Source organism: Ranitomeya variabilis, chromosome 4 (assembly GCF_051348905.1).
Source record: "Ranitomeya variabilis isolate aRanVar5 chromosome 4, aRanVar5.hap1, whole genome shotgun sequence".
Lineage (NCBI taxonomy): Eukaryota > Metazoa > Chordata > Amphibia > Anura > Dendrobatidae > Ranitomeya > Ranitomeya variabilis.
In genome coordinates, this window is record NC_135235.1 from 155,928,962 (window position 1) to 155,956,656 (window position 27,695).

Genomic DNA, 27,695 nt, shown 5'->3' on the forward strand with positions numbered 1-27,695 from the left:
ATGAAGCTTTGTATTTGAAACTTTCATTGAGTTGCAGTGAGTTTCCTGACATTTTGGATTTTTGCCACTTATGGTGTTTGACTGTTGCTCCTTCCTTTTCTGCACAGAACATTTTGTGCCTGTCCCAGTACAAAGCGTTCAGTAACTACTCTGGCTACTGGTTACTTAAAGAGCTAGTACGTGCCAATGACATCTGGCATCAGCCATTGCTCAGCAAAAAGGTCTGTTTGCTTCCAGCTTGGATGGTATATTACTAATTTTAAAGGGGTTGTCAACTTTCTGGAGAATTCTTTTCTAAATGAAGTAGTCTCCTTTGTAAAATATTAAAACACTAGATGGTGGCCCGATTCTAACGCATCGGGTATTCTAGAATATCTATGTATGTATGTATATAGCAGCCACATAGTATATAGCACAGGCCATGTAGTATATAGCAGACAAATACTATGTGGCCTGTTGTTGTGAATTCCGCTCTTGGGCTCCCTCCGGTGGTTTTGAGTGGTATAGCTGCTTCTTGGATTTAGCATCAGCAGCTGCTTCCACTGATCGTCTTTCTGGCTCGGCTATTTTAGTCTGGCCTTATCCCTCAATCAATGCCAGTTGTCAATTGTTCCTGCTTGGAGCCACTGCTCTTTTGGATTTCCCTGACACTCTGTCCAGTTCAGCAAAGATAAGTCCTTGCTTGTCCTTTGGCAGTCCACTTGTTGTGGACTTTATTGTTCTGCACATTCTATGTTTTGCTCATTTGTCCAGCTTATCAGCATGGATCTATTCAGCTAAGCTGGAAGTTCTGGGCTGCAGATTTTGCCCTCCACACCTTTAGTCAGGTGTGGAGATTTTTGCATATCTCTGCGGTGGACTTTTTCTAGTTTTTATTACTGACCGTACAGTGTTCTTTCCTGTACTATCTATCTAGCTAGAAGTGGCCTCCTTTGCTAAATCTTGTTTCATACTACGTATGTCATTTCCTTCTCCTCTCACAGTCAATATTTGTGGGGGGCTGTCCTATCCTTTAGGGATCTTCTCTGAGGCAAGATAGCTTTCCTATTCCTACCTTTAGGGGTAGCTAGTTCTCCGGCTGTGACGAGGTGTCCAGGGAGTGACAGGAACATCCCACAGCTACTGCTAGTGTTGTGTTAAGATCAGGAACCGCGGTCTGTATAGTTACCACCTGCTCAGAGCTAGTCGCATGTCGCTCCTAAATTACCAGTCCATAACAGTACAACTGGCCAAAAATGAGTTGAATGCATCTCAAAAGAAGGAAAAGAAAAAGATTTCTGAGCCATTTTTTTCTTTAGTCTGTTTTGTCTTTTTCCTTCCTCTTAATCTCTGGGTGGATTTGGGCGTGGACATGGATGTTCAGGGTTTATTTTCTTGTGTGGATCAGCTTGCTGCAAGAGTTCAGAGTATCCAAGATTATGTTGTTCAGACTCCAGCCTTAGAGCCTAGAATTCCTACTCCAGATTTGTTTTACGGGGATAGATCTAAGTTTTTGAACTTTAAAAATAACTGCAAATTGTTTTTTGCTCTGAAACCCCGTTCCTCTGGTGACCCCACTCAGCAAGTTAAAATAGTTATTTCTCTGCTGCGTGGTGACCCTCAGGACTGGGCATTCTCCCTTGAGTCAGGGGATCCGGCATTGCTTAATGTAGTTGCATTTTTTCAATTGCTCGGATTTTTGTATGACGAACCTAACTCTGTGGATCATGCAGAAAAAACCTTGTTGGCCCTGTGCCAGGGTCAGGAAGCGGCAGAATTATACTGCCAGAAATTTAGAAAATGGTCTGTGCTCACTAAATGGAATGAGGACGCTCTGGCAGCAATTTTCAGAAAGGGTCTTTCTGAAGCCCTTAAAGATGTTATGGTGGGGTTACCCACGCCTGTTGGTCTGAGCGAATCTATGTCTCTAGCCATTCAGATTGATCGGCGCCTGCGCGAGCGCAAAGTGGTGCACCATATGGCAGCATCCTCTGAACAGAGTCCTGAGCCTATGCAATGTGATAGGATTCTGACCAGAGCGGAACAGAGGGGATACAGACGTCAGAATGGGCTGTGTTTTTACTGTGGTGATTCAGCTCATACTATCTCTGATTGCCCTAAGCGTATTAAGAGGGTCGCTAGATCTGTTACCATTAGTACTGTACAGCCTAAGTTTCTCCTGTCTGTGACCCTGATTTGCTCATTGTCATCTTTCTCTGTCATGGCATTTGTGGATTCAGGCGCTGCCCTGAACTTAATGGACTTAGAATTCGCCAGGCGCTGTGGTTTTTCTTTGCAGCCTTTGCAGAGCCCTATTCCTTTGAGGGGTATTGATGCTACACTGTTGGCCAAGAATAAACCTCAGTATTGGACTCAGCTGACTATGTGCATGGCTCCAGCACATCAGGAAGATTGCCGTTTTCTGGTGTTGCATAATTTACATGATGTTGTTGTACTGGGTTTTCCATGGTTACAAGTACAGAATCCAGTGTTGGATTGGAAATCGATGTCTGTGACTAGTTGGGGTTGTCAAGGGGTACATAGTGACATTCCTTTAATGTCAATTTCCTCTTCCCCCTCTTCTGATGTTCCTGAATTTTTGTCAGATTTCCAGGATGTATTCGATGAGCCCAAGTCCAGTTGCCTTCCTCCTCTGATTTGGATCCATTGTTTTTTCAGCATGTGGTTCGTTTGCATGGCATTCCGGAAAATATTGTGTCTGACAGAGGTTCCCATTTTGTTTCCAGGTTTTAGCGGGCCTTTTGTGCTAGGATGGGCATTAATTTGTCTTTTTCTTCGGCGTTCCATCCTCAGACAAATGGCCAAACTGAGCGAACTAATCAAACCTTGGAAACCTATTTGAGATGCTTTGTGTCTGCTGATCAGGATGATTGGGTGGCTTTCTTGCCGTTGGCTGAGTTTGCCCTTAATAATCAGGCCAGTTCGGCTACTTTGGTTTCGCCTTTTTTTTGTAATTTTGGTTTCCATCCTCGTTTTTCTTCAGGGCAGGTTGAGCCTTCTGATTGTCCTGGTGTAGATTCTGTGATGGACAGGTTACAGCAGATTTGGACTCATGTGGTAGACAATTTGACGTTGTCTCAGGAAAAGGCTCAGCGTTTTGCTAACCGCCGTCGGTGTGTTGGTCCTCGGCTTCGTGTGGGGGATTTAGTCTGGTTATCTTCTCGTCATGTCCCTATGAAGGTTTCTTCCCCTAAGTTCAAGCCTCGGTTTATTGGTCCTTATAAGATTTCTGAGATTATCAATCCAGTGTCTTTTCGTTTGGCCCTTCCAGCCTCTTTTGCCATCCACAATGTTTTCCATAGATCTTTGTTGCGGAGATATGTGGTACCCGTTGTTCCCTCTGTTGATCCTCCTGCCCCGGTGTTGGTTGAGGGGGAGTTGGAATATGTGGTTGAGAAAATTTTGGATTCTCGTTTTTCGAGGCGGAGGCTTCAGTATCTTGTTAAGTGGAAGGGTTATGGCCAGGAGGATAATTCTTGGGTGGTTGCCTCCAATGTCCATGCTGCCGATTTGGTTCGTGCTTTTCACTTGGCTCGTCCTGATCGGCCTGGGGGCTCTGGTGAGGGTTCGGTGACCCCTCCTCAAGGGGGGGTACTGTTGTGAATTCTGCTCTTGGGCTCCCTCCGGTGGTTGTAGGTAGCACTTTTGTGAATACTGCTCTTGGGCTCCCTCCTGTGGTTTTGAGTGGTATAGCTGCTTCTTGGATTTAGCATCAGCAGCTGCTTCCACTGATCATCTTTCTGGCTCGGCTATTTTAGTCTGGCCTTATCCCCCAATCAATGCCAGTTGTCAATTGTTCCTGCTTGGAGCCATTGCTCTTTTGGATTTCCCTGACACTCTGTCCAGTTCAGCAAAGATAAGTCCTTGCTTGTCTCCTTTGGCAGTCCACTTGTTGTGGACTTTATTGTTCTGCACATTCTATGTTTTGCTCATTTGTCCAGCTTATCAGTATGGATCTATTCAGCTAAGCTGGAAGCTCTGGGCTGCAGATTTTGCCCTCCACACCTTTAGTCAGGTGTGGAGATTTTTGCATATCTCTGCGGTGGACTTTTTCTAGTTTTTATTACTGACCGTACAGTGTTCTTTCCTGTACTATCTATCTAGCTAGAAGTGGCCTCCTTTGCTAAATCTTGTTTCATACTACGTATGTCATTTCCTTCTCCTCTCACAGTCAATATTTGTGTGGGGCTGTCCTATCCTTTGGGGATCTTCTCTGAGGCAAGATAGCTTTCCTATTCCTACCTTTAGGGGTAGCTAGTTCTCCGGCTGTGACGAGGTGTCCAGGGAGTGACAGGAACATCCCATGGCTACTGCTAGTGTTGTGTTAAGATCAGGAACTGCGGTCTGTATAGTTACCACCTGCTCAGAGCTAGTCGCATGTCGCTCCTAAATTACCAGTCCATAACAGCCTGTGCTATATACTATGTGGCTGCTATATACATACATATTGTAGAATACCCGATGCGTTAATACAGGCCACGCAGTATATAACTGTGGCCACGCAGTATATAGCACAGCCCACGCAGTATATAACACAGCCCACGTACTATATAACACAGCCCATGCAGTATATAGCAGCCACGCAGTATATAACACAGGCGACGTAGTATATAACACAGACCAAACAGTATATAACACTAGCCACATAATATATAGCACAGCCCACGCAGTATATAACACTGGCCACATAGTATATAGCAGCCACGCGGTATATAACACAGCCCATGTAGTATATAGCAGTGTAGGCACCATATCCCTGTTAAAAAAAATATTTAAAATAAAAAATAGTTATATACTCCCCCGCCGGGATCCAGCGAAGCTGTGCCGATGCGCGCGCCTCTGCTGCCCCCATCTTCCGTTCCCAGGATGCATTGCGAAATTACCCAGATGACTTAGCGGTCTCGCGAGACCACTAAGTCTTCTGGGTCATTTTGCAATGCATCTCTGGGAACAGAAGCCGCGAGCACCTCGGCGGACTACGGAAGGTGAGAATAGCAGGTTTTTAGTTTTTTTATTATTTTTAACATTACATCTTTTTACTATTGATGCTGCATAGGCAGCATCAATAGTAAAAAGTTGGGGACACACAGGGTTAATAGCAGCGTTAACGAAGTGCATTACCCACAGCAAAACGTGGTCTGTTAACGCTGGCAGTAACCCTGTGTGAGCGCTGACTGGAGGGGAGTATGGAGCGGGCGCCGGGCACTGACTGGACTGAAGTAGGGAGGGACTAATCGGACTGTGCCCGTAGCTGATTGGTCACGGCAGCCAGGACAGGCAGCTGGCGAGACCAATCAGCAACGTGGGATTTCCGGGTCAGACAGACAGACAGACAGATGAAAGTACCCCTTAGACAATTATATAGTAGATATTCAGACCTTCCACACTGTCGCCATTGCAGCAATGTTAACACCAGCTCTGCTGAAGTTTGCGTGACATTGTAATTCAACATGTAATTCCTGCATTCACTCAGCGGCCCCTATTGGACTTCTGTATTCTCATTTTTTACCCTTTTGTCTGAAGAAAATAAGAGTGCAGCAGCACAATAACCTCTGCTGATTGGCTGCAAGGCTCATGTAGCCTTACAATCCCATACAATCCCCAGCAGAACAGTGTCGATGTCACCAAAATGACACCAGATTGGCTGGCGAGTATATATTTTTTTATTTTACAATGGGGACTACGTTGTCTAAAAAGAGGTTGTCTAGCTAATGGGCAATCCCTTTAAGTTTCTTACCCAGTGTGCATATTTAACTTTGTCCATTAGCTGTATCATGTGCAACTAACACAGACTATTCTTGGCATCTCGCATCTCAATACCCAGCACTGCCGCCGGCACTCGGCACTGGAGTGTGCGGCTGCATAGAAATACATGCAGCCACACACTCTGGTCCCGAGTGCTGGCGGCAGTGCTACGTATTGGGATGCGAGACTTGTGCGAGTTTCTCGCACGTGTGACCCCGGCCATACTCTGTAGCAATCTGCTTCCAGGTTAAATTGTCTGACGACGTCTGATCAGCAGTGATGTCTCATGTCCTTGCTGGAATATTACTTTAGGGCTCTAAAGACTTTTGTTATTAATGAGATAAGTTGGGGCCTTTCCCATAGAGTTTTGTTTAACAACACATGGATTTGTGCGTACTGGAAGATACCAATAATGTGAGCCAGAATCCTCCTACTAAATATATCTTGCATTGTATAGGATATATCAATCACAAAGAGCCCGAAGGTTGGCATTTAGCTTATTAAAATAATAATTTAGCTGCCTGAAGGCACCACTTTACATTATACAATTAGCTGTAGACTGTGGTATGTAAGTAGTAGTATTAGGAGTCATCACAGGCCGGAATATAATGCTGAGGATGCTATTTGTTTATTGGCCAGTGTGGATGGAGGAGATATTTATAAGCACAGAAAGGTACATTAAGTTGCGTATTTGTCTTCTATGTCCAAAATAAGAAAATAGCATCATGGTGAGCTAAAGTATAAAAAGATGGGAATAGAATAAGTATAAGGCCGGAGTCACACTGCAATGAGATACGGCCGAGTCTCGCAGGTTAAAAAGAAGCTCTGGCACCGGCACTCCAGAGCGGAGCCGGCAGTTACATAGCAATACATGGAGCCGCACCCTCCGCTCCGGAGTGCCGGTGCCAGAGCTTCTTTTTAACCTGCGAGACTCGGCCGTATCTCGCTGCAGTGTGACTCCGGCCTTACTAGGATTGCGTGGGGACGTGGGTCATTTACATAATTGAATTAGCACCTGTTCTTTTGAGAATTTAATTTGTTAACCAATACCCACCATATTCTATAAAATTGCTATAACCAAAACATTTGTTATATACTTTGCCTAAAGAAGTAGCATGCACTGCTCCGAAACGCATAGCAAATAAAAGTTTTTATAACCACATAACCACAGCATAATGTGTTCCTCAGCCCTCCACCGTATAATGGACCCTACGGCACCCCACACACAGTATAATCACCCCACAGTCTTACCATACAGTTGATGGTCCTCAAAGCTCCCAACACTTTATTTTGTTTCCACATCCCCCTAGACACAGTATTATGGCCTTACAGTACAACCGCACACAAATTGACATCCCCATACAAGAACACATTAATAAAAAAAAGAAAATGACTTACCTCTGCCCATTTTCCTGCTGCTCTGATCTCTGAAGTGTGTGGTATAAATGTCCACAGATCAGGCACGATGCTGTAATGTCATCACATCCGGCATTCTAGGGCGCAGGGTTTAGAAACACAGGGAGAATGATAGAGCAGGGGGCTTCTTGTTCCATTATTGCTTGCACAGGCATAGTGGTTGTGTAGAATCGACCACGAAACAGATCTCACACAAAGTGAATCACTCAGATCACAGCCACCAAATCCTATATTGCAACATCATTCGAATGCGAAGCTGCCCGAATACAACCACAATAGCTCTATGAATACTAACCCTATCCCGGACATTAAAATCAGCAAGTTGTGTAGCTACCAGGGGGGAAAAGGGTGCGGCCACCCCAGGATCCCTGCTCTGTGGGGGCCCACTACTTCTAAGGGTATGTTTCCACGGTCGGTAAATGCTGTGGGTTTGACGCTGCGTTCCCCCGCAGTGTCAAACCCGCAGCGACCAGATGTTACAGCATAGTGGAGGGGATTTCATGAAATCCCATTGCCACTATGTGTGCAGGGACACCTATGGCTTCCCTGCGTAAACGGACATACGGCACGTCTTTCCAGACCGCAGCATGTCTATTTATCTTGCAGGTGCCTTACAGAATTTTATAACGGGATGTGGAAATATAACATTTTAGCAGTAAAAGTGTGATTTTTTTTATTAGCTGCAAATTTGTAAGTTGCACAAGGATTAATAGGTGAAACTGGACCCCACAATTTGTTTCACAATTTCTCCAAGAGTGATGACCCATATGTCTGACTGTTTGGCCAAATGACTGGCTACATGGCAGGACTGAGAAGGAAGGAAAGCTATTTGGCTTTTGAAGCACAGATTTTTTTTTTTTAGACTAATTTGGGGCGACATTTGTGGAGCCCAGAAGGTGACAGAACAGCAGAAAAAAGCACAAAGTTAACCTATTTTAGAAATTGCATCTTTCAAGGATTTTATCTACGGTTCAGTGACTATTTTGACCCCACACGGTGCTTTCACTTTCTAACATCCATGTCATGTTTTATTCTGGAGAATTGCAAATATGCCATTTTACTGCCCATACCTTGTGCCAAGCTTGTGCTTCTGGAGACACGCACCCTGTAAATTGTTAAATGGGCTCTCCCCACTACAGTTATGTACCCAAAAGAGAGGACACCAAACATGTGGTCATAAAAAAGGTCAGAACATAGCAAAGTCATGAGCTTAAAAAAACTTTATTTGACAAACATTTGGTTGCAAGGTGGCACTGTAAAAGATGGGTTCGATTCGATTCCTATAAGGGAAGATGGCAAACGAGAGTGAGCACTGGTTTAGTAATGGGGTAGACCAGAGGATAACCATACAACAATATTATAGAACTCTACAAGTGGAAATCAAATGCCAAATAGTGTTGAGCATTCCGATACCGCAAGTATCGGGTATCGGCCGATACTTGCGGAATTCCGATACCGAGATCCGATACTTTTGTGGTATCGGGTATCAGTATCGAAACAACATTAATGTAAAAATGTGTAAAAGAGAGAATTAAAATAAAAAATATTGCTATACTCACCTCTCCGACGCAGCCTGCACCTTACCGAGGGAAGCGGCAGCGTTCTTTTTTTAAAATTCGCGCTTTTCTTTCCTTTACGTGAAGTCCCGGCTTGTGATTGGTTGTGTCGCAGTCACATGGGCGACGCAACCAATCACAAGCCGTGATGTCACGGGAGGCTGGACACGCGCGCATTTTAAAATGCGCGCGTGTCCAGCCTCCCGTGACGTCCCGGCTTGTGATTGGTTGCGTGGCGGTCAACCAATCACAAGCCGGGAGGCTGGACAAGCACGTATTTTAAAATGCGCGCGTGTCCAGCCTCCCGGCTTGTGATTGGTTGACCGTCACGCAACCAATCACAAGCCGGGACGTCACGGGAGGCTGGACAAGCGCGCATTTTAAAATGCGCGCGTGTCCAGCCTCCCGGCTTGTGATTGGTTGACCGCCACGCAACCAATCACAAGCCGGGACGTCACGGGAGGCTGGACAAGCGCGCATTTTAAAATGCGCGCGTGTCCAGCCTCCCGTGACGTCACGGCTTGTGATTGGTTGCGTCGCCCATGTGACTGCGACGCAACCAATCACAAAGCCGGGACGTAATTTTAAAATCCTTAAGGGCCTGAAATTACGTCACGGCTTCCTGTGATTGGTTGCGTCGCCCATGTGACTGCGACGCAACCAATCACAAAGCCGGGACTTCACGTAAGGAAAGAAAAGCGCGAATTTTAAGCAAACAACGCTGCCGGTTCCCTCGGAGAGGTGAGTATAGCAATATTTTTTATTTTAATTCTTTCTTTTACACATTAATATGGTTCCCAGGGCCTGAAGGAGAGTTTCCTCTCCTTCAGACCCTGGGAACCATCAGGAATACCGTCCGATACTTGAGTCCCATTGACTTGTATTGGTATCGGGTATCGGTATCGGATTGTATCCGATACTTTGCCGGTATCGGCCGATACTTTCCGATACCGATACTTTCAAGCATCGGACGGTATCGCTCAACACTAATGCCAAAGTATAGTGCTCTCGGCTGATGTATTTGATACAAATATACTATAGCACTCTACAAGCGGAAATCAAATGTTAAAATATAGTCAGTCATTCAACCCTTCAGCTGTATAAGCCAAATGCAGGAAAACACGTCAAACACTTAACCCTTCAAGTGTAAAAAGCCATAATATAATATATGCATCATCTTCCCAAAGAAAGCTTTTCCATAACTGGATTGGCTTCTTTAGATGTTTTTTGGCAAAGTCTAATCTGGCCTTTCTATTTTTAAAGGCTGATTACTGGTTTGCATCTTGTGGTGAACCCTCTGCATTTCCTCTCATGATATCTTCTCTTTATGGTAAACAGATACTGAAACACTTACTTCCTGGAGAGTGATCTTCACTCGAGCGGTTGTCTTTTTTTTTTTTTTTGCAGAATGTGTCATACTATTAATTTGGCCACTCCTAACATTTTTGCTATCTCTGTGATGGATTTCTTCTTTTTTTCAGCCTAATGATGGTCTTTTTCGGTTGCATTGAGGGCTCTTTTGCCCTCATGTTGTGGGTTCACAGAAACATATTCCAAATGCAAATGCTACACCTGGAATAATCTCCAGCTTATAGCTGGGTCTAACAGGGTACCATAACCTGGGGTCAACAGATGACGTTGGGGTGCAATAACAGCAAAACCAGTTATTGACACCCGCAATTACGGTTGCAGGCAGATGATGGTGGAGGAGTTTTAACCACTTAAATGCTGCTTTCGTGATTGACAGTGGGATTTAAGTGGTTAATCGTCCTCAATCGGTTCCAAAACCAGTCGAAGCCGATGCTGCAGGGTGTCAGTTGTCATATACAGCTGTCACCCATAGGATTTGCACCCACTTGGGGGGTGTGATACATTCAATATTTAGCGACTTGAAAAAGCGGCACTAAAAATTAAAGCCCCTTAAAGGCCATCGTGAAAAGGCATATCACCAGTCGTTAAGGAGTAAACCCCTTAGGCTGGTTTCACATTTGCGTTTTTTGCCACTGCGTTTTAGCGCAAAAAAACGCATGCGTTTTTTTCCTATATTTATCATTAAAAACGCATGCGTTTTTTTGTATGCGTTTTGCCGCGTTTGACGACGCATGTGTCTTTTCTATGCTTGCGTTTTGTTGCAGAAATGCAACATGTAGTAATTTCTAGAGGCGTTTTTTGGCGGCAAAAAAACGTATTGCTGTCTATGTAAACGCATGCGTTTTTAAGCACATGCGTTTGGTTGCTTTTAAACGCATGTGTTTCAATAGAAAAAAACAAGAATACACACTGATAAGCCACCCCCCACCATCAAGGTGATAAAGGGATCCAAACCCTAACCCTAACCCTACCCATAACCCTAACCCTAATCCTAGGGATCCTAACTAGGGTTGAGCGACTTTTACTTTTTCAGGATCGAGTCGGGTTTCGCGAAACCCGACTTTGTCAAAAGTCGGGTCGGGTGAAATCGGCCGATCATTGCGAAAAATCGGGGGGCGACTGAAACACGAAACCCAATGCAAGTCAATGGGGAATAAAAGTCGGCAGTGAGTGGAGGACAGGAAAACACCTACAGAGCCCATTTTAATGTCAAAAACATCAATTATTGTTACGTAAGCTTGTCAATCTTAATTAACCTTATAATAATAGTTAGGTTTTGAAAATTGGGGGTCATTTGGTTAAAGTTGTGGGGGGGGGGGAGGGCTGACTCAATTTTTTCTTGGGCCCAGGAAATGTGGAATACATCACGGTGGTGGAGCAGGGAGAGGTAAGTATTTCAACTTTGCAAGTGCTGTGATCCAGAGCAAGCAGGGGGGCCCACTCGTTCGCATTGGCACTGGCACAGGGCCCCTCAAAGTACGGCGTTGTGTTTGACGGCGGGGGCGCCTCCCACCGGCAGTGACACTTTTGCGTACTATGACGGGCACTGTGACAGTGACGTCGTCAACGAGTATGCCCCCCCACCTGATGAAGGAACCTGCACTTTCATATGCACCTTCCTCTTTGTCCCCGTGTAAGGTGGTATAGTATGCGGGAAGGGGGACCTGACTTTCAGCAGGGTCAGATTCTGGCTGTGTAGAGTGCAAGGGGAATGTAGTGGTCTGGGTCAATGTACCAGCAGACCCATCAAGCAGTGGCTGGGTAATAGGCAGGATGAGGAGGAAACACAGATATAGGCCCAAAATAAAAAAGGAGGCTAAAAGCAGAAAAAAATTGGTAACAGGAGTAAACAGGCAGCATTGCTTTGTTCAGTGGAGGACAACAACAAGCAGCAGCAGACACTGTTAGTAGGGCCCAACCAAACTAGTAGGGCAAATACAGTTTCAAATTCTAAATACAGGCCGAAAGCCTGTAGATTGAAACTCAGCTTTGTTTCTTTGAGGAAACCAAGAGGCAGCAGCAGACGTCACTAGGCCCAAACCAAGAACCAGGCCAAATGCAGTTTCATATTGTTAATAGAGGCCGAAAGCCTGTAGATTGAAACTCAGCTTTGTTTCTTTGAGGAAACCAAGAGGCAGCAGCAGACGTCACTAGGCCCAAACCAAGAACCAGGCCAAATGCAGTTTCATATTGTTGATAGAGGCCGAAAGCCTGTAGATTGAAACTCAGCTTTGTTTCTTTGAGGAAACCAAGAGGCAGCAGCAGACGTCACTAGGCCCAAACCAAGAACCAGGCCAAATGCTGTTTCATATTGTTGATAGAGGCCGAAAGCCTGTATATTCAAACTCAGCTTTGTTTAGTAGAGGTAGAGTGGGCGCACCCACCTGTCCAGGCAAACGGCACTTGCACGGGTGCTTGCGCCAAGTGGTGACCACGGTCCTGTGGGGGGAGTCAGCCCATTTAGGGAGGTATAAAAATGGCCTATGGTGGACATTCAGCAGCTGCAAATTGAGGAATTGGCAAAGTCAGTAAGAGGAGGGCAAAAGCGAGTCATTTATCACCCAAGCTACGTGTCAGCAGGGGAAGGTGGGGCAAAAGAATTGGCAATCCATGATTGGTTCATTTTAATGAAGGTTAGATCATCTACATTTTGGGTAGCCAGACGTGTCCTTTTTTCAGTCAGTATTGAACCAGCAGAACTGAAGACTCTTTCTGAAAGCACACTGGCAGCAGGGCAAGCGAGCTCCTGTAATGCATATTCTGCCAATTCGGGCCAGGTGTCTAGTTTAGATGCCCAGTAATCAAAGGGGAATGACCAGTGAGGGAGAACATCGATAAGGGATGAAAAATAGTTTGTAACCATACTGGACAAATGCTGTCTCCTGTCACTTTGAATAGATGCAGCAGTCCCTGTTGTGTCAGCGGTCATTGAAAAATCACTCCACAACCTTGTCAGAAAACCCCTCTGTCCAACGCCACTTCGGATTTCGGCACCTCTAGCACCTCTGTCATGTTGGCCCCTATGGCAAGTGTGAGGACCATCACCGCCTCTGTGTGCTGGGAATGCCTGAACCAAACGGTCTACAAGAGTTGCTTGTTTGGTAGCCAATATTTGCTCAAGGTTCTCATGTGGCATGATGTTTTGCATTTTCCCTTTATAGCGTGGATCCAGGAGGCAGGCCAACCAGTAATCGTCATCGGTCATCATTTTGACAATGCGGGGGTCCCTTTTTAGAATACGCAAGGCATACTCAGCCATGTGGGCCAATGTTCCTGGTGTCAATTCACTGGTCCTGCTGGGTTGAGGAGCACTTTCTTGGAAATCCACATCACAAGTGTCCCGCAAGAAACCTGTACCTGACCTTGCAACGCCACCAGTTTCAAGTGGCCCCTGAGAAGCATCCTCCTCCCATACATAGTCATCCCCATCATCCTCCTCCTCATCCTCTTCGACCGCCACCTCGTCCTGGACAGTTCCCTGACCAGACAATGGCTGACTGTCATCAAGGATTCCCTCCTCCTCGGCTGCAGACGCCAGCTCCTTGATGTGCGTCAAACTTTGCATCAGCAGACGCATAAGTGGGATGCTCATGCTTATGATGGCGTCGTCTGCACTTGCCAGCCATGTGCATTCCTCGAAACATTGAAGGACTTGACAGAGGTCTTGTAGCTTGGACCACTGCACACTAGACAACTCCATGTCTGCCATCCAACTGCCTGCCCGTGTATGCGTATCCTCCCACAAATACATGACAGCACGCCTCTGTTCACACAGCCTCTAAACCATGTGCAGTGTGGAGTTCCATCTTGTTGCAACGTCGATAATTAGGCGGTGCTGTGGAAGATTGAGCGATCGCTGATGGTTCAGCATACGGCTGGAGTGTACGGGCGACCGGCGGATGTGCGAGCAAAGTCTTCGCACCTTCAGGAGCAGGGCTGGTAACGCCGGATAATTTTTAACAAAGCACTGCACCACCAGGTTCAAAGTGTGAGCCAGGCAAGGTATGTGTGTGAGTTGTGAAAGGGCTACGGCAGCCATAAAATTCCTTCCATTATCACTGACTACCTTGCCTGCCTCAAGATGTACACTGCCCAGCCATGACTGAGTTTCTTGCTGCAAGAACTCGGCCAGAACTTCCGCGGTGTGTCTGTTGTCGCCCAAACACTTCATTTCAAACACGGCCTGCTGACGCTTCCCACTAGCTGTTCTGTAATGGGACACCTCGTGTGCAACACTGGCAGCTGCGGATGGAGTGGTCATACGACAGCGCTCTGTGGATGAGCTTTCGCTTCTGGAGGAGGAGGTGGGGTGGCGAACGTCTACAGCCAACTGTTTCCTAGATCGTGGGCTAGGCAGAGCTGTCCCACTATTGCTGTCCCCTGTGGACCCTGCATCCACGACATTAACCCAGTGCGCCGTGATGGACACGTAACGTCCCTGGCCATGCCTACTGGTCCATGCATCTGTTGTGAGGTGCACCTTCCCATTGACAGACTGCCTCAGTGCATGGACAATGCGGTCTTTGACATGCTGGTGGAGGGCTGGGATGGCTTTTCTCGCAAAGAAGTGGCGACTGGGTAGGTCATAGCGTGGTACTGCGTAAGCCATCAGGGCTTTGAAAGCTTCGCTTTCAACCAACCGGTAGGGCATCATCTCTAACGAGATAAGTCTGGCAATGTGGGCGTTCAAACCCTGTGTACGTGGATGACAGGATGAGTACTTTCGTTTCCTAACAAGAGTCTCTTCTAGGGTGAGCTGGACTGGAGAGCTGCCTATGGTGGAACTAGCGGTGGTGGTGGTTGTGGACATGGCAGATTGAGAGTGAGTTGGTGATGTTGGCCTACATACAGTGCTTCCTACCAATAACCTTCTGACTCCCTGACTGCTTTGGCCTAGCGACGATCCCTCCACATTTGCTGCTGGTGTCCTAACCGGTGGGCTTACAGTGAGGGAAGCAATGTTGCAGTGCTGACTACCTTCATTCAGACCTGGTGCACCAACGGTACGGGACGTTAGGTAGTTAGTCCAGGCTTGCAAGTGCATGTTGTTTAAATGTCTACGCATGCACGTTGTATTTAAATTGTTAAGAATCTTCCCTCTGCTAAAGGTCTTTGAGCATTTTTTACAGATCACTTTTGACTGATCATTGGGATCTTGGTCAAAAAAATGCCACACTGCACTCTTCCTACTATGGAATTCCTTTTCAGGCATTGCACGCTGTGCAACTTTCACAGGATGGCCACGCTGTCCTAAAACTGGTTTTGTCAAACGTTTTTTGCCTGATACGGGCCTGCCAGATGACAGCTGTTGCGATGTAGATTGGTGCTGCTGTGGATAACCCTCCTCCGCTTCTGAGCTACTGGCAGAGCCACCCTCTTCCCCCAATGGCTGCCAATCTGGGTCAACAACTGGGTCATCTATCACCTCCTCCTCCTCAATGTCATGTGCACCTTCCTCAGTGTCACCGTGTAAGGTGCTATAGCGTTCGGGACAGGGCACCATAGTCTCATCAGGGTCAGATTCTGGCTCAGCAAACTGCGAGGGCAATGTAGTGATCTGACTCAATGGAACAGCATCATAATCTAGCTGTGGCTGTGCATCAGTGCACTCCATGTCCGATTCTTCTAGTAATGGGCAGGTACAATTTCCCTTTCTAACCCAGGCACGGTATGTGTAAAGAGCTCCATGGAGTAACCTGTTGTGTCGCCTGACGCATCCTTCACTTTTGATTTGGGAGAAGGACACAAGGAAACATCTTGTTCCTGACCGGGAGCATCCACTGATGACTGGCTGCTGTGACATTTTGAACTTTGGGAAGAGGAGGCCAAAGAGCTAGAGGCTGAGTCAGCAAGGAAAGCCAAAACTTTTTCCTGCTGCTCCGGCTTTAAAAGCTGTTTTCCTACTCCCAGGTAAGGGAGCCTTCGAGGCCTTGTGTAGCCAGACAATGACGCAGGCTCAACACCTCCAGCCTTAGGTGCTACTGTGCTTTTGCCACTACCACCAGATGCAGCACCACCATCAGTACCAGGTGACAACCCCCGCCCACGGCCTCTTCCACCAGCCTTCCTCATTTTTGGGGGGGAAGCACAGAACCACAACTCTGGCCCAGTAGTATAACAGTAAACTATGAATGTGGCAGAAAGTGGCTGCCTGATATATACGACACACTAGCAGTACAGCAGAATATACCCTGTGTGCGAATTTTAATCTCCCTTTTTTTGGGGGGGAGACACAAAACCACAACTCTGGCCCAGTGGTATAACAGTAAACTATGAATGTGGCAGAAAGTGGCTGCCTGATATATACGACACACTAGCAGTACAGCAGAATATACACTGTGTGCGAATTTTAATCTCCCTTTTTTTGGGGGGGAGACACAGAACCACAACTCTGGCCCAGTGGTATAACAGTAAATTATGAATGTGGCAGAAAGTGGCTGCCTGATATATACGACACACTAGCAGTACAGCAGAATATACACTGTTTTCTAATTTTAATCTCCCTTTTTTTGGGGGGGAGACACAGAACCACAACTCTGGCCCAGTGGTATAACAGTAAACTATGAATGTGGCAGAAAGTGGCTGCCTGATATATACGACACACTAGCAGTACAGCAGAATATACACTGTGTGCGAATTTTAATCTCCCTTTTTTGGGGGGGGGAGACTCAGAACCACAACTCTGGCCCAGTGGTATAACAGTAAACTATGAATGTGGCAGAAAGTGGCTGCCTGATATATACGACACACTAGCAGTACAGCAGAATATACACTGTGTGCGAATTTTAATCTCCCTTTTTTTGGGGGGGAGACACAGAACCACAACTCTGGCCCAGTGGTATAACAGTAAACTATGAATGTGGCAGAAAGTGGCTGCCTGATATATACGACAAACTAGCAGTACAGCTGAATATACACTGTGTGCAAATTTTATTCTCCCTTTTTTTGGGGGGGAGACACAGAACTACAACTCTGGCCCAGTGGTATAACACAACACTATGAACGTGCCAGAAAGTGGCTGGAATTATTATTTAAAAAAAAAATAAATAAATAACAAGCTCCCTACAATGAGCTCAGGACAAGTATGGCAGCAATAAAAAGGACTGCTGAACACAAAAATGGGGACAAATAAACAAGATAGGTAACTGTGCAGAAAGGAGCAACAGGAATTTTGCTTTTAAAAAAGCAGTTGGTTTGCATAGCACCGTGCACACAGCTATGCAGCTGCTGCACTAAAATACGACCTCCACTGTCCCTGCACAAAAAGGTGGTGTGGGACAGTGAAAATCGCTCCAGCACAAGCGGTTTGGGGGTTTATATTTCCTCACTAACTCTGTCCCTGCTTCTGACTAACTGCAGCAACACCTCTCCCTATGCTCAGATCGGCAGAAGATGGCGGTCGGTGTGCACGCCCCTTTATAGCCCCTGTGACGCCGCAGACAGCAAGCCAATCACTGCCATGCCCTTCTCTAAGATGGTGGGGACCGAGACCTATGTCATCACGCTGCCCACGCTCTGCATCCTCCTTCATTGGATGAAAAACGGCGGTGACAGCGTCATATGAAACGCGACTTTGGCACTCTGATCGTGTACCGCATGGCCGATCCCACACTAGGATCGGTTCGGGTTTCATGAAACCCGACTTTGCCTAAAAGTCGCCGATTTATGAAAATGACCGATCCGTTTCGCTCAACCCTAATCCTAACCCTAACCCTAACCCTAGGGATCCTAACCCTACCCCTAACCCTACCCCTAACCCTAACCCTAACCCCAACCCTAGCTATTTCTATTTATAGTGGGTTTTCTAGATGATTTTGATGATTGGCAGCTGTCACACACTTCTCAGCATGCGTTTCAAAAACGCAAACGCAGGAAAAAACGCATGTAAACGCGTCAAAACATCGTGTTTTTTTTACCGCATGAGAAAACGCATGCGTCTAAAAAACGCAGCGTTTGCACGCGTTTACATGCGTTTTTTTCACCACCTGCGTTTGCGTTTTAAATGCTGCGTTTTTAAACGCAAATGTGAAACTAGCCTTACATGATGAAATTGTCATTTAACATAGATAGGATGATGTTTCGTTTTTACATATGAACTTAAAGTCGCAGCCAAAAGTTTTGAGACTGACGCAAATTTTGTAGCTTCATTATTTTTAGCTCTCTTAGTCAGATATTTATATGGTTACAGTTGTACAGTTATCAGCATTTGATGTGACACAAATATATTTAATTATATGTTAGTAATAGCACTGTGCTTTAATGGGCAGCGTTGCCTTGTGTGTAGTCAAGGCTGGATTGGCCATCTAGGAAATCTGACAAATGCACTGACCACACTGACTGCAACACATTTAGCAATATCTGCATCTGCAGAATGCTGGTACCAGCAACGTCCAAAATTTGTGTCAGTCTCAAAGTTTTTGGCCACGACTGTTCAATAATATAGGCTGACTGCAGCAAAAATGGTATGAATGATGTGACACCAATACGTTTATTTATATTTCAGTAATAGCACTCTGCTTTAATGGGCAGCACTGTCTTGACGTGTAGTACAAATGCCGTGTCGTGTAGAAAAGTGGCGCTAACTATGTGACACTGTAGTTATTTGGTAACAGGGAGAGAAAGTTATACCACTGACACTATCTATGATGCAATATTCTACTATATAATTGTCTAAGGGTCACTTCTGTCTTTCTGTCTGTCCTTCTGTCTGTCTGTCTGTCACGGATATTCATTGGTCGCGGCCTCTGTCTGTCATGGAAATCCAAGTTGCTGATTGGTCGCGGCAAAACGGCCACGACCAATCAGCAACGGGCACAGTCCGGCAGCAAAATGGCTGCTCCTTACTCCCCGCAGTCAGTGCCCGGCGCCCGCTCCATACTCCCCTCCAGTCACCGCTCACACAGGGTTAATGGCAGCGGTAACGGATCGCGTGATGCTGCTGGTAATGCACTCCGTTACCGCTGCTATTAACCCTGTGTGACCAACTTTTTACTATTGATGCTGCCTATGCGGCATCAATAGTAAAGAGATCTAATGTTAAAAATAATTAAAAAAATAAAAAATTGTTATATACTCACCGCTCTTCGGCCCCTCGGATCCAGAACCCGCCTTTCCCGCTCCTTGCGACGCTCCGGTGACCGCTCCATGCATTGCGGTCTCGCGACATGATGACGTAGCGGTCTCGCGAAACTGCACGTCATCATCTCGCGAGACCTCAATGCACTCTTGGGACCAGAGCGCGCGAGGAGCATCAGTAAACGCTTCGCCTGGATCCGGGGCCAACGGAAGGTGAGTATATAACTATTTTTTATTTTAATTCTTTTTTTAACAGGGATATGATGCCCACATTGCTATATACTGTGTGGGCTGTGCAATATACTACATGGGCTATGCAATGTACTACGTGGGCTGTGCAATGTACTGCATGGGCTGTGCTATATCCTACGTGGGCTGTGCAATATACTACGTGGCTGTGCAATATACTACGTGGGCTGTGCAATATACTGCTTGGGCTGTGCAATATACTACGTGGGCTGTGCAATATACTGCTTGGGCTGTGCAATATACTATGTGGGCTGTGCTATATACTGCGTGGGCTGTGCAATATACTACGTGGGCTGTGCAATATACTATGTGGGCTGTGCTATATACTGCATGGGCTGTGCAATATACTATGTGGGCTGTGCTATATACTGCATGGGCTGTGCAATATACTACGTGGGCTGTGCAATATACTATGTGGGCTGTGCAATATACTACGTGGGCTGTGCAATGTACTACGTGGGCTGTGCAATGTACTACATGGGCTGTGCAATATACTGCGTGGGCTGTGCAATATACTACGTAGGCTGTGCAATGTACTACGTGGGCTGTGCAATATACTACGTGGGCTGTGTTATACATTACGTGGCCTGTGTTATACACTACGTGGGCTGTGTTATACACTACATGGGCTGTGTTATACACTATGTGGGCTGTGTTATATACTGCATGCTTGGGCTGTTATATACTACGTGAGCTGTGTTATATGCTATGTGGGCTGTTATAAACTACTTGGCTGTGGTATATGCTATGTGGGCTGTTATACACTCAGTGGGCTGTGCTATATACTCCGTGGCTGTGCTTTATACTCCGTGGGCTGTGTTATATACTATGTGGCTGTGCTATATACTCCATGGGCTGTGCTATATACTCAATAATAATAAATAATAATAATAATCTTTATTTTTATATAGCGCTAACATATTACGCAGCGCTTTACAGTTTGTACGCATTATCATCGCTGTCCCCGATGGGGCTCACAATCTAAATTCCCTATCAGTATGTCTTTGGAATGTGGGAGGAAACCGGAGTGCCCGGAGGAAACCCACGCAAACACGGAGAGAACATACAAACTCTTTGCAGATGTTGTCCAAGGTTACTCAATGGGCTGTTCTATATACAACGTTGCTGCGCTATATACTACGTGGCTGTGCTATATACTACATGGCTGTGCTATTTACTACATGGGCTGTTATATACTACATGGCCGGCCGCGAACAATCAGTGACAGGCACAGTCTGGCCGCGAATTGGCGTGGGATTTGAACCACGCTTCGCTAATTGGTCGCGGCCAGCCGAATCCTGTGTATTCAATGTATTATTCTACAATCTTCATAAATAAACTGCATACATATTCTAGAATACCCGATGCATTAGAATCGGGCTACCATCTAGTCTTAATATATAATTACCTTGCAATGTCTTCACATCCTGTTCCATTCAGTTGTGTCCAGATCCCAGAATTCCACACGGTGGAAGTTCACCGATCTCTATATTGGGACACCCAGGTGATGGTTTTCTCAATATGGAATCTGCTGGTGGTACCAGTCTCTTGTGCGGTACCACCAGAGGAACACTGTCGCACCACACACACACACATACGCAAACACACACTGTATATGTCGTATGCTCCACACACACACACACACACACTGTATACGCCGTATGCACCACACAAACACACACGCACACTGTATACGTCGTACGCAGCCTTTTGCATGGTACCACCAGCGGAACACCGTCGCAAACATACCGCCGCTGGGATCAGCCGAATGATTCACTGACCGCCGCCATCTTTGTACAAGAGGAGTGCATGCGCTGTTTTAATGTGACCGCCGCTATCTGTCTGCACAAAAATGGTGAGGGTTTGATTTACTGTGCCTGCACGAATTCCGTGCAGGTGCAGTGAATCATTCAGCTGATCCCTGCGGCAGATGCGCAGCATGTCTACAGGCAGAGGAAGCTAGTCAGATTAAAGGGGTTTTCCCATGAACAAATGTTCATTTTAAACATTGTCTGTGTCTGACCATGTACAGAGCATACAACATCTCCTGGGCAGGGGAGGAAGCAAAAGACAATACTGACATTACAGCAGGGGATCACAGAGGATTTATTTTGTCAGGTAAAACATTTTACTGACTGTTTTTAAACAATATTTTACCTCAAACGGGACAGCACATGAGGGGAGAACACAGCACAGGAAGGAGAGAGACAGCAGACAAGGGGTGTAGCACATGGGGTAGACAGGTCAAAGAAGAGAGCACAGATGGGAGAAGTCAGCACATGGGAAAGAGAGAGTGGATAGGTGGGTGAGCACATGGGGGAGAGATTCTCAATGCTGCGAAGCCTGCCCCCATCGTGACATTACCGCCCTCCCGATGCTGTAGCATCGGGCCTCCATCTAGTATACTATAACTGTGCAACATTACTAGGGTGTAAAGATCTAAATAATTAAAAATAGCATCAAAGTGCTTTATTTAAAAGGAGAATATGCAGGGGCTGGATGGCAAATTTTAGTAGGGGGCAAGCACACTCAGTGACTCATGAGCAGTGGCCCATCTTTATTGTTTTCCTCTGGCTGCTTCATAAAGGGAGTGGAGGTTACAAGGCTTTAAAAAGATAAAGCCGAAGTAATGGTGGGATAGTTGTGGTTAAATGCTGTCTACAGATGCATCTCACAAACTTAGAATATCATCAAACAGTTAATTTATTTCAGTTTTTCAATACAAAAAGTGAAACTCATATATTATATAGAGTCATTACAAACAGAGTGATCTATTTTAAGTGTTTATTCTGTTAATGTTGATGATTATGGCTTACAGCCAGTGGTTTTCCAAAAGTCATTATTTCAGTAAATTAGAATACTTTATAACACCAGCTTGAAAAATGATTTGAAATGTTGGCCTACTGAAATGTATGTTCAGTAAATGCACTCAATACTTTGTCGGGGCTCCTTTTGCATCAATTACTGCATCGATGCGGCGTGGCATAAAGGCAATCAGTCTGTGGCATTGCTAAGGTGTTATGGAAATCCAGGTTGCTTTGAAAGCAGTATTCAGCTCATCTGCATTGTTGGGTCTGGTGTATCTCATCTTCCTCTTGACAATTACCCTATAGATTCTCTATGGGGTTAAGGTCAGGTGAGTTTGCTGGCCAATCAAGCACAGTGATACTGTTGTTTGTAAACCAGGTATTGGTACTTTTGGCAGTGTGGACAGGTGCCAAGTCCTGCTGGAGAATGAAATTTCCTTCTTCAAAAAGCTTGTCGGCAGAGGGAAGCATGAAGTGCTCTAAAATTTCCTGGTAGATGGCGGCGCTGACTTTGCTCTTGATAAAACACAGTGGACCTACACCAGCAGATGACATGGCTCCCCAAACCTTCACTGATTGTGGAAACTTCAATAGGCTGAAATTAATTCTGCTCAATATTATTATTAACATATTATAAATATTCTTTGATATCAATATTAATTCTATCACTTAATAATAAGCAGAATTAAGTATGCTAACACTTCTCCTATATACAGTATAAGTTAACACACATAATCTACATACAGTATGAGCCCCTTATAGCCCCCCTATATACTATACATTATGAGTACCCACACAATATCCTATATACACTATGAGCCCCCACACAGTCCCCTATATACTGTACCATATGAGTACTCACACAGTACCCTGTATACACTATGAGCCCAAATAGCAACCCTATAAACACTTTGAGACCCCACACAGTACATCTATAAACAATATGAGCCCACACACAGTCCCCATATATTCAGTATGAGACCTCACATAGTAACCTATATACAGTATGAGCCCTCGCATAGACCTTTTATTTACAGTATGAACCTTCACACAGCCAACTTATGTACAGAATGAGGCCCCAAACAGCACCCTATGTACATTATGAGCTCCCGCAGAGCCGAATACATACAGTATGAGCTCCCACACAGCTCCCCTACATATAGTATGATGTGAGCCCCCACATGTCACCCTTTATTCAGCATGAGCCCTCACATAGCCTCTTCATATACCTTATGAGCCCCTAGATAACTTCCTATATATAGTATGAACCCCCACACAGTCCCACTATATTAAGTATGAGCCCTCACATAACCCCCTATATACAGTCACACATCCTAAACACATCCTGACTCTCTGCTCCGGCCTTCAATTTACTGTCTCTCCGCACAGCAGACACAAAGCAATGATGTCATTGCATTTGCTATGCAGTCGTACATGCTGATTGGTGGAAGAAGGAACTGGCGGCTCTGTCCTCCACCAATGTATTTACCACTATCCGTGAGTCAGAGGGGTCAAGGAGTCCAAGGTCTAAAGCCAGGAGGGTTTGTCATAAGCAGAATGAAAAGACAAAAGCTTAGTCAGGTAAAGTTCCGAGGTCAGAGTACCGGGAGGATAATGGATCAGAACTGAAGGGGTTAAACAGGCGGATGGTCAGAATGAAGTCTAAGGTCAGACAACAGATCAAGCATACAGAACTCAAGGCACAGGAAAGCACAAACCTCACAGGCTGAATATACGTCTGGTAAAGTTCTGGGAGACACAGCTCAGTTAAGAAGCATGGCAATTAACTGGAATTGTGAACACATGGAGACAGCGGATGCCTCACAGTCTCAGATTGAATAGCTGAGCTGTCAATCAACTCATTGACAGCTCAGCACACTCCTGTACTAGATTGGATGGCCAAGCTGTCAATCAAAAGTACTGACAGCTGCAGCACACCCCTATACCAGATTGGATGGCTAAGCTGTCAGTAACTGCATACCAGACACACTGAGGAGCGGAACCATGACACTTTTGACTGTCTCGGTCCACTGGTCAGACTGGAACAACCAGAGACCTGGATATGGCCCGCATGCCACACTTTGCCCAAGTCTGGTATATGATATACTGTGACTACAGACATGAAATGATTTCTGATGTCTGTATCACATTATGTTATACACAAGTCATATACTAATCTGTACAGTGATGTGCTATACTATGTGCACATATGTGCAATAAAGCATTATGCCATGCCTCAGAGCCTCCACTGACACAAGACACTGGATCCAGCCCTGTCTCAGACCTCCTACCTTGGTCCCCTCCTGACTTAATCTCTCAAGCTCTTCTACAGTGAGGGATCAGCCCGGCCATTTGCGCTGGTTTGCGAGATTAGCAGACACGATCATACACCATGGAGTATGAGGCGGGCATGTCTGCAGTGCTGGGATGGCTGGTCCAGCACTTGTACACGATGACAGTTATCTTCTCCCAGGCAGCAGAAGGCCGAGTGGCCCAAAACTGCTACTCTGCGACTGGCTGGTAAATGCCAGATGTGTTACACAGCTTGCATCTTCTACTAACAGCAGCAACTGGAGCTTGCATCTGCTCCCCATCTCGTAGAGGGTAACCAAATGGTTGTTATGGCACCTGGGAGCCTGCGCCCACGGCTTCTATCTTAGTCCTCCTATGAAGCTCAGCTAATTTCTGTGGCGGTTTACAACGCATGACTAAAGTTGCCTGGCAGACTAAAAAAGTTTAAAAAATTTGTAAAGAAATATGGTTAAAACAATTAAATCACTCCCATTTTCCATCTTTAATTATACAAATATAATGAAAACAAACATATTTAGTATTACCATATACAGTGGCATGTAAAACTTTGGGCACCCCTGGGCAAAATTACTGTTATTGTGAACAGTTAAGCAAGTTGAAGTTGAAACGATCTCTAAAAGGCCTAAAGTTAAAGATGCATCTGCCATTTTCCTTTTTGTTATTATTAAAATGTATATACTGTATATATATATATATATATATATATATATATATATATATATATAATTTTGTTGTTCCTAAAATACAAAGGAAATGTGTCATCTTTAAATCTAGGCCTTTTAGAGATCATTTCGCCTTCATCTTTCTTAACTGTTCACAATAAGGCTGCCTTCACACTAGCAGTATTTGGTCAGTATTTTACATCAGTATTTGTAAGCCAAAACCAGGAGTGGGTGATAAATACAGAAGTGGTGCATATGTTTCTGTTATACTTTTCCTCTATTTGTTCCACTCCTGGTTTTGGCTTACAAATACTGATGTAAAATACTGACCAAATACTGCTAGTGTGACGGCAGCCTAATAGTAATCTTGATCAGGGATGCCCAACATTTTACATGCCGCTGTATCTGACTGTCTAATGTATGAAACATAAAATTAATTAACATGACAAATAAAATCTGAAAAGATGGAAAAAAATAAACTTTTTGATAGACACACTTTCCTAGAATAATACAATAACGTCACATGCACATGCTGAGTATTTGGTGAGTTGTTTTTTTTTTCACCACATACCAAAACTCCCCATCTAAGGGTATGTGTCCACGTTCAGGATTGCATCAGGATTTGGTCAGGATTTTTCATCAGTATTTGTAAGCCAAAACCAGGAGTGGAACAATCAGAGGAAAAGTATAATAGAAACATATGCTCCACTTCTGTATTTATCACCCACTCCTGGTTTTGGCTTACAAATACTGATGAAAAATCCTGACCAAATCCTGATGCAATCCTGAACGTGGACACATACCCTTAGGCCATGTGCACACGTAGGTTAGGGTCCCTGCGGGTTCTCCCGCAGCGGATTTGATAAATCTGCAGGGCAAAACCGCTGCGGTTATCCCGGCAGATTTATCGCAGTTTGTTCCGCGGTTTCCGCTGCGGGATTACCCCCATACTATTGATGCTGCATATGCAGCAATATGCAGCATCAATAGTAATGTTAAAAATAATAAAACATGGTTATATACTCACCCAATGACGTCCCGATCTCCTCGGCGCTGCACGCGGCGGTCCGGTTCCAAAGATGCTGTGCGAGAAGGACCTTCGTGACGTCATGGTCATGTGACCGCGACGTCACCGCAGGTCCTGCTTGCACAGCAACTGAGACCGGACGGCTGCGTGCAGCACTGAGAGGTGAGTATATCATTATTTTTTATTTTAATTCTTTTTTTTTACCACAAATATGGTTTCCAGGGCCTGGAGGAGAGTCTCCTCTCCTCCAACTCGGGTAGCAACCACACATTATCCGCTTACTTCCCGCATCGTGGGCATAGCCCCATGGAGGAAGTTAGCGGATCAATGCATTCCTATGTGTGCAGAATCGCTGCGATTCTGCACAAAGAAGTGACATGCTGCGGGTTGTAAACCGCTGCGTTTCTGCACGGTTTTTCCCGCAGCATGTGCACAGCGGTTTGCGGTTTCCATAGGGTTTACATGTAAATGTAAACGCAATGGAAACTGCAGCAGACCCGCAGCTGCAGAAACGCTGCGGGTCCGCGGTAAAACCCGCAAAGTGTGAACATGGCCTCATAGTCTACACATGCCTTGTTTAATTGTAATTGCACTGACCTGGGAAACCTTGTTGCAAGTTAATTCTTACTGCACAATAAAGAATGTAAAAGTAAACTCCCCAACACAATGTCATAATAAACATATTTTTTGCAATTTCACGACGCTTGGAATTTCTTACCTGTTTTGCAGTGCATTTTGTAGTTAATTGGCTTGAATGCTAGAGTTTATTTGTTACTTATTAACTTCTATTAAAGCACCGGAAACAACGGTATACAGTACTCTAAACCTTTGATAAGTTGCCATAATTTTTTACTTATTTTGCTTGAAATTTTTTCCCCGATTTTTGTCCTTTTTAGATACTGCTTTTTGTGTGTTTGTGATACCTCAATAGAGTACAGTGCTCAATACAGTATACACAAAAAAAATCTAATGTAAATTTAACAGGCGAAACTAGGTGATTATTAAAATAACTATGTATATGAAAATACTATTATTGTCTTACCTCTTCCTCCTTGCTGCCTTTGCTTGCAGACTTTTCAGGTGTAGCTTCCTTTAATACAGGCATTTTATGCTATAAAAAATTATGCTTTTCAAAGTAGTAAAATCTGTTGGAAAAATAAAATTCATAAATTAATAGGAAATACATATTTAATTTTCACAATCAATTATAATAATTTTTTTTTTTTTTCATTAATGCTTTACTCATCAATGCTCTACTTTGTCTCCAGGACCATTGCCAGTTTCTACAACTATATTTCTCCATGTTATGTCTGTGCATGCCCAGTTTGCAAGTGTATCCTATATGCAAGGTGGGGAACAAACGTACATTCCTGTTGGTCATGCTAAAGAAGGCCAGGACACCCCTGAGGAAGGAGCTTCTTGCTCCGAAACGCGCGTCGGGGTTTGTGTCCGGTCACCTACGCATCCTGCCTGC

The 27,695-nt window shown here is 45.1% G+C and overlaps 1 protein-coding gene across 1 annotated transcript in view; it reads right to left on the reverse strand.

Annotated features, from left to right (window-relative positions):
- Positions 1 to 27,695, reverse strand: part of CHAT (choline O-acetyltransferase) — a 327,907-nt gene that overhangs the window by 278,347 nt on the left and 21,865 nt on the right. Inside the window, exon 2 of the mRNA XM_077259349.1 lies at positions 27,264 to 27,366. Within this exon, the coding sequence (XP_077115464.1) occupies positions 27,264 to 27,326 (63 nt within the window). The 5' untranslated portion in view covers positions 27,327 to 27,366. The remainder of the gene's footprint in view (positions 1 to 27,263; positions 27,367 to 27,695) is intronic.